Consider the following 8524-nt stretch of genomic DNA (forward strand, 5'->3'; position numbering starts at 1 on the left):
CTCTATGTCAACCCGACGCAGACGTTTCCCCCCTCCAAGTGTCGGCGGTAGCGCCGTCCGTGAAGGGGGTCACACTTCGGAGCCCGCGCTAGGTGTTTGAAGTTGCCACCATACTTTGTGGCATGTAAGAGGACCCATCACAAGATTTGGTGGCATAGCTAGCCCCAAAGGCCACCGACCACACTCGTAGACACGCGAAGAACCATCCGTACATATGCAGATGTATCTATGGCCTATGTGGCATGCCAGCGTGGCCAGGGCCCACTGTCAGCCAATGTCACATTGCAGATATGCAGATAAGCCCTTGCATTTTTTATTTATGTTATATATAAACGCCTAAAATAAAATTAAAGAAAAATAGATGGTGGGGTTTCGAACCTGTGGACTGTGTAAGGGAAGGTGGACAACCACAAGAGGGATGATGATTCATGTTTAAGTAACATGACTAATTTGTATATCATATAATATGGACCGAAAAGTATTTTTTTAACTGTCACACAAAAAAGGGAGCATCGTGCCTCGACCATGTGACCTTGTGGTCAGCATTAACTAAGATTACCACTAGGCTACAACAACACAACATGTCTAGATGGGATAAACATTTTTCATGTTGCTATTCCTTCTTGTTCTATGTAAGAAAATAAATTATATTCTTGTGTTTGCGACAATTGAAAAATATGTCTTACAGAAAAACAGGTACGCGACATTAAAAAAATAAACATCATAAAACACATTTGTGTAATTAAAACAACCATATGTTGCATTTTAAAAATGTTCAGGCATTCGAAAAACTATTGATGACATTTTTAAAAATGTTTATACAATGGGAAAAATTGTTAGCGTTGTTTAAAAAAATGTGTCGTACAATCCAAAAAAGTTTATCCACTTATTTGAATAAAGTTTCAAAAACTTGTATTTGAGAACATGTTAATCGTATGTTTAAAAATTATTAAATGTGCTAGAAATTTAGTATTTTTAAAAAAATTGTACGTATAATTAACATTGTTCCAAATATGAGTTTTGAAACTTTTTTGAAATACGTGTTAGACATTTTCGGATGGTACAGAACATTTTTAAACTACCTGAAATTTTTTGTACATTGCGTAAACATTTAAAAAATATCATTAACAATATTTCAAAATGCCTGAACATTTTTAAAATGCAACATATGTTTTTTTTAATTACACAAATGTGTTTTACAATGTTTATTTTTTTCAGAATCACATACTTATTTTTTGTAACACAGAAACATTTTTGGCGCTTATAATACATAAATAAAAAACAAATTTAAATTAATCATTTTTAAAATAAAAACAATTTAAAAGATAAAAAACAGATAATATATATGCCTACGGCAAGGCCGTCGGCATAGTATTGCCATGTGGCAGTTCCAAAAAAAACCCAGATAAAACATATGCCGACGGCCGCCGTGAGGGCCGTCGGCATATATTTGACAGTGTTAGGCTGCCGTCTGAGGCCGGGCCACCAGGGCCACCTATATGCCGACGGCCACACTTTACCGACGGCTGCTGTCGGCATAGTCAGAGATATGCCGACGGCGTTTCTATGCCTACGGCTGCCGTCGGCATAGTCTGAGGTATGCCGACGGCCTTTCTACGCCTACGGCTTTCCCTAGGCCGCCGGCATAGCTCCGTCTATGCCGACGGCCCCGACAAAAGGCCGTCGGCATAGAGTAGGCCGTCGGGGTAGCCAATTATTCCGGTAGTGGTATAGCCCTTTTCGGTTTATCTCCATTGTATAAGGGGTCTCTTGTACTTTACCTTACACATGTATATGTATTGGTCTTTGGCCCTCCTGTGAATGCAGTTGCCCATTATCCAACACTGCTGAATTACTGCACAAAAGCATCTTCAGAGTATATCAATAGAAGCATCTCCAGGAAGGGTGCCCAAGTTACTGCACAAAAGCTAAAGAGAACAAATAAATAAATAAATAAAGAAGAGGGCACAGGCATTGTGCAGATGAGAATCCAATGTCCAGACTGGATCGTGCAGAACTGTTGGATATACCAGATCCACTGTCATCTATATTAAGCGCCGTGATGGTTTGACAACAGATAGGGAATCTGCTGGACTATAACAATTAAAAAATGATCCCAACTAGCTAGCTAGCAACTGAAAGTCTGCACAAGAAACCTTAATGGCAGGTCTACCTTTTAGGAATTTAAACAGGGCTGATGATTCTTTCATGTTCTCTAGACACCGTTGAAAGTTTCAGTATATTGACTTGTAACTGTACCTGTGTCGGCGCGTTTTGCAGCTTCCGCTGCAACTAACATGGTATCATGAGAGAAAGAGATAGGGCGACTCAATCAGTCCGTCTTCTTTCTAATAAGATGCATGAACCAGCTCTACTACATTCTGTACTTGTTGCTAGTAACTTCAAATCTGCTTTTCGTTGAAAACAAACCAGTGTTAAACTCTGACAGGAACAGCAAGAAACTACAGGTTTTTCTTTTCATACAAAGCGAACAATTTCTCCGGGTTACAAGTTGGAACTTTGCAAGTTACAAGTTACAAGTTGCCAGGAACTTGAAAGGGAAATAAGAAAACACATGCAGATGATATACCTGCTGCAAGTTGCCAATAAAAGGCAAAACTATATCCAGAATGAAAATAGACAAAAAGGACTAGAGTAATATATAGAGGTCGTGGTGTGCGTCATTTAGCGCACACGATTTTTGCTGCGAATAAAAATGTGTTGAGGTTCAGAAGGAGACCAAACATGCCAGCACGGGTGAGCAGTGCAGAGATCACGGCCGCTAGCCATTTCTGCACAGGTGAGCTGATCTACGCGGCATCAGACGTGCGTCAAGATGCGTGCGGCGGTGAAGGGGCATTCGCTGGGGTTGGCCTCACAGGGAACGTCAGCCAGATAACATTTCCGTTATTAATAAGTTGTAAGTAACAAGCTTCAGCAAAAAAATATTAATAGTTACTCCCTCCGTCCGAAAATACTTGTCATCAAAATGGACAAAAAAGGATGTATCTAGAACTAAAATACATCTAGATACATCCCCTTTTATTCGTTTTGATGACAAGTATTTTCGGACGGAGGGAGTACAAGACAAAATGCCACAACCGATAAAAATAGGAGAAAATGCCTACAAATATCCTAGTGTTGAACCGTCATCTAAATTGGTACTCTCTCTGTCTGAAAAAGCTTGTCCGAAACTTGTTTCTTAAATGAATGATTCATATGAGGAACAAACTTTTTTAAACGAAGGGAGTAGTACGTAGCCGGTGCTATAGGACATGCATTGCTACCAAGCAATTTGGAGGCTTTATTTTGTTGTTGTTCTTGAACACAGCAATATAATTTGGAGGTTAGTGCACATGATGGACAGTTGGCTGAACCCGCTTGCATGCCTGTGATAGTAGTGGTGTCTGCTGTCGAGGACCACGTCCATGACCCGCCAAATTGACGGCCTGGTTCTGGTTGGCCGAAGAATTTTCAGTGTGGATGCTGCACGGCTGTTTCTGTGAAATTCTCCAAGTCAGGTTTACATACCATAATTCTCCAGATGAACACGGAGCGATGACCCAACCAAAAATTCACAATGAGCGCAACCTCTGAGCTGAGCATCAGAAACGATGGCCACCTCATTGACATCGCTCCAAGTCCAACCACTGGCATCAATCAGAGCGGCCGCGGAGGCGAGATCCACACGGAATGGCTGCGGGAGCTGACCTCGGCGTCACGGAGCGCCGCCGTCCTGAACGACCTCGTCGGCCGAACGCCGATGCTGTGGTACCTCGGCGAGCGCGCGGCCACCATCCTCCGGCCGCGCTCCCGGCGCGCCGACCTGAAGGCGCTACACGCGGTGCGCGCGGTGGCCATCGGCCCGTACCACCGCGGCGACCGTGGCCTCGCCTTCGACGACGAGGCCAAGCTGCCGTTCCTGCGGTACCTGCAGGACCAGTGCGGGCTCGACGTCGAGCAGTACGTCGCGGCGCTCGGGGCGGCGCGCGGCTGCTTCCGCGACGAGTTCGCGGACGACGCGGACGCGGTCGCCGCGGATTGGCTCCGGGACGAGGAGAAGTTCGTGAAGATGCTCCTCCTCGACAGCAGCTTCCTCCTCGTCTTCAGCCTCATGTTCGGCAAGGCCGGCGGTTGGGGGGAACGGGCGGCGGCGCTCGTGGTCACCAGGGAGCGATTCGTACTGTACACGGCCGTGGCGCAGTACGCCGACGAGATCAAGCTCGATCTGCTCGTGCTGGAGAACCAGATCCCCTTCGCTGTCGTCAAGCTGCTCGCCGCCTCTTGCCGCGGCCTGAAGCTCCGCTCCGTCGAGGAGCTGATGCTCGGCTGCTTCGACTGCATCTGCCCGACCAGGGCGCGCGGCAAGGTCGACTTGTTGCTCCGGGAGACGACGGACGCGAAATTCTATCACATCCTACACCTCTTCCACTGGTCGCGCGTCCCGGAGAACAAGTACGGCGTCCTCTCGGTGCCACTGAAGCTTCTCGAGGCCAAGGAGGAATCGGATCAGTCGGGGTGGATCATGCCTTGCGCCAGAGAGCTGCATCGGGCGGCGGTGTGGTTCCGGAAGCCCTCTCTGGACGGGGCGGAGAGGCACGGCGGGGACCTCAACATGGAGTTCCGGAGCGCGGCGGCGAGCCCGATGGCGGTGATGACCATCCCCAGCTTCCACATCCTCGCCTACACCGCGGCGCTGCTCCATTCCATGCTGGCCTTCGAGAAGCACTTCCACTGGGCGCACGGCGCCTGCGTGACGGTGCACGTCAAGCGCATGGAGGGCCTGATACGGTGCCCGCAGGACGCGGCGCTGCTTCGCCGCCGGTGGATCCTCGGCAGCGTAAAGTGCACGGACGAGGAGGTGGTGGATTTCTTCCGTGACATGGTCTTGGAGGCGGCTGGGGTGCCCATGCCCGAAGAGTACGGCGAGATGATCCGCGCGGTGGCGCGGCACAGGAGGAGGCGGGCGCGCAGATGGTGTGGGGACTTGATACTGCACTTCCTCCCGTCTCCCTGGGTATCCGTCTCGCTCGCCGCCGTGGTTGCGCTCATCATTGTGCCGGCCATGTTGCAGACAATCTACACCATTTTGGGCTACCAAAAGTAGACGATTTCGAGAACCAGCATATAGGAGGATGATTGCTTGGGGCGACGGCCAGCATGGCGGTGGGGGAGGGCGGGGCCGGCGGTAGCTGCTGGCTGCGGGGGATGGAGGCAGGCGGTTGCCCTGGGTCAGCCGGTGGCTGCGTGAGGAAGAAGATGAACACGGCGGGGCGAGCTTGACGAGGAAGATGAATCCGGAGCCGTTGGATGTTTTATGATGTACTCTCTCCGTTTTTTTAGTCCGCATCTAAGATTTGGTCAAAGTCTAACTTCAGACTCTGTAAAGTTTGACTAACTTTATGAAAAAAAATATAACATCTCCAATACTAAAGTTATATGTTATGAAAATTAATTTCATCATGTATCTAATATTATTGATTTCATAGTATGGATGTTGACATTTTTTCCTATAAAGCTAGCCAAAATTTACAAAGTTTGACTTTAACCAAATTTTATACGCAAACTAAAAAAAAAGAGGGAGTACTACTAATTGAAAGGTATTTTTTCAGGTAATATACATGACAAATAGCCACTCCAAAAAAGAAAGAGAGTTAGTGATCTCAATGTATATAGAAAGTAGATGATCCCAAATTGCATCACCATTTGTAAACTCACTCCGCGTCACCTCCCGATAGGGCGACTCGGGCGGCACCCAAAAACCTAGCTGCTGCCAGCCCGCACTCCCTCCTCCTCTCCCTCCTCTCGGGGGCCCACGACAGTGGCGGAGGACATCACCTCTCTCCCGTGTCTCTGGGGTTGTGCGCAGTCCCAATTCGTATGGAGACACACCCGATCCGATCTGTGGCGCAGCGGCAAGTCCTGTCCGGGCGGCAGCGCGCCATCTGCCTTTGGATCGTCGACGACAGCGTGGAGGGCCTGGTGGTAGCGTCGGCGGCACCTCGAGTCAATCTGTTCTGCCTGGTGCAGCCGGCGGTGGTGGCCATCTCTTCCGCCAGAGATGGTCGGCCCGTGGCTGGGTGGTCGGATCTCGAGATTCGTCATCCAGTCCCGGCTACGAGTCGGGGAGACATAGTTGCCGGTGAAAACCGAGCCGTTGGCGGGCGATGGCGGCGTTTTGCGCCGTTACCTTGATGAAGGCACCGTCGTGTAACTGTTGTCGACGCACCCGTGCTGCTTCGGGGGAAACATAGGATCTGGTTTTTCAGATCGGACAATGGCGGTACTACTGTGCCATTTCTCTCTTGGGAGAATCGTTTGTGGAGCAGCGCTGGAAGACAGAGGCATGAGGTGGACCCGCTTCCTCTGCACGGAGCTTCGGTGGAGCTATCAAGTCATGCCTGGCCGACAGGTGCTACGCACGACAGATCTTCCAGAGTCTTCGCGTTTAGACGGACGAGTGCAGGGCAGTGGCGCCTGTTAGAAATATGCCCTAGAGGCAATAATAAAATGGTTATTATTATATTTCCTTGTTCATGATAATTGTCTATTGTTCATGCTATAATTGTATTAATTGGAAACCGTAATACATGTGTGAATACATAGACCACAACATGTCCCTAGTGAGCCTCTAGTTGACTAGCTCGTTGATCAATAGATGGTTATAGTTTCCTGACCATGGACATTGGATGTCATTGATAACAGGATCACATCATTAGGAGAATGATGTGATGGACAAGACCCAATCCTAAGCATATCACACGATCGTGTAGTTCGTTTGCTAAAAGCTTTTCTAATGTCAAGTATCATTTCCTTAGACCATGAGATTGTGCAACTCCCGGATACCGTAGGAATGCTTTGGGTGTGCCAAACGTCACAACGTAACTGGGTGGCTATAAAGGTGCACTACGGGTATCTCCAAAAGTGTCTGTTGGGTTGGCACGAATCGAAACTGGGAATTGTCACTCCGTGTGACGGAGAGGTATCTCTGGGCCCACTCAGTAATGCATCATCATAATGAGCTCAATGTGACTAAGTAGTTAGTCACGGGATCATGCATTACGGAACGAGTAAAGTGACTTGCCGGTAACGAGATTGAACGAGGTATTGGGATACCGACGATCGAATCTCGGGCAAGTAACGTACCGATTGACAAAGAGAATTGTATACGGGATTGCTTGAATCCTTGACATCGTGGTTCATCCGATGAGATCATCGTGGAACATGTGGGAGCCAACATGGGTATCCAGATCCCGCTGTTGGTTATTGGCCAGAGAGTAGTCTCGGTCATGTCTGCATGATTCCCGAACCCGTAGGGTCTACAAACTTAAGGCTCGGTGACGCTAGAGTTGTTATGGGAATTAGTGTGCAGTTACCGAATGTTGTTCGGAGTCCCGGATGAGATCCTGGATGTCACGAGGAGTTCCGGAATGGTCCGGAGGTAAAGATTTATATATGAGAAGTCCTATTTTGGCCACCGGAAAATGTTTGGGATTTTTCGGTATTGTACCGGGAAGGTTCTAGAAGGTTCCGGAGTGAGGCCCACCTGCATGGGGGGACCCACATGAACGTGCGTAGTGGGGGCAAGGCCCCACACCCCTGGTCAAGGCGCACCAAGATCCCCCCTTAGAAGGAATAAGATCATATCCTGAAAGGATAAGATCAAGATCCCTAAAAAGGGGGGATAACAATCAGTGGGGAAGGAAATGATGGGATTTCTTTCCTCCCACCTTTGCCAACGCCCCAATGGACTTGGAGGGCAAGAAACCAGCCCCCTCAACCCCTATATATAATGGGGAGGCGCATGGGAGCTTCACCCTTGCCCCTGGCGCAGCCCTCCCCCTCTCAAACTCCACCTCCTCCTCAGTAGTGCTTGGCGAAGCCCTGCTAGAGAACTGCAAGCTCCACCACCACGCCGTCGTGCTGCCGGAGCTCTCCCTCAACTTCTCCTCTCCCCTTGCTGGATCAAGAAGGAGGAGACGTCCCCGGGCTGTACGTGTGTTGAACGCGGAGGCGCCGTCCGTTCGACGCTAGATCGGATCTTCCGCGATTTGAATCGCCGCGAGTACGACTCCATCAACCGCGTTCTTGTAATGCTTCCGCTTAGCAACCTTCAAGGGTATGAAGATGCACTCCCTCTCTCTCTTGTTGCTAGAATCTCCATAGATTGATCTTGGTGATGCGTAGAAAATTTTGAATTTCTGCTACGTTCCCCAACAGTGGCATCATGAGCTAGGTCTATTGTGTAGATTCTTTGCACGAGTAGAACACAAGTAGTTGTGGGCGTTGATTTGTTCAATATGCTTACCATTACTAGTCTTATCTTGATTTGGCGGCATCATGGGATGAAGCGGTCCGGACCGACCTTACACGTACGCTTACGTGAGACAGGTTCCACCGATTGACATGCACTTGTTGCATAAGGTGGCTAGCGGGTGCCAGTCTCTCCCACTTTAATCGGATCAGATTCGATGAAAAGGGTCCTTATGAAGGGTAAATAGCAATTGGCATATCACTGTTGTGG

At 48.7% G+C, this 8524-nt stretch overlaps 1 protein-coding gene across 1 annotated transcript; it reads left to right on the forward strand.

Moving 5' to 3' along the window:
* The first annotated feature begins 3522 nt into the window (after positions 1–3522).
* LOC119282158 lies at positions 3523–5412 on the forward strand. Its single transcript, XM_037562478.1, has one exon. The coding sequence runs from the start codon at positions 3581–3583 to the stop codon at positions 5105–5107; it is 1527 nt and encodes a 508-aa protein (XP_037418375.1). The 5' UTR covers positions 3523–3580; the 3' UTR covers positions 5108–5412.
* Positions 5413–8524: the final 3112 nt, after the last annotated feature.

This window comes from Triticum dicoccoides, chromosome 3B (assembly GCF_002162155.2).
Source record: "Triticum dicoccoides isolate Atlit2015 ecotype Zavitan chromosome 3B, WEW_v2.0, whole genome shotgun sequence".
Taxonomy (NCBI): Eukaryota; Viridiplantae; Streptophyta; class Magnoliopsida; order Poales; family Poaceae; genus Triticum; species Triticum dicoccoides.

Bases quoted from the DNA above. Each gene is read 5' to 3' on its own strand.
- LOC119282158 (XM_037562478.1), top strand. From the start codon at position 3,581: ATGAGCGCAACCTCTGAGCTGAGCATCAGAAACGATGGCCACCTCATT.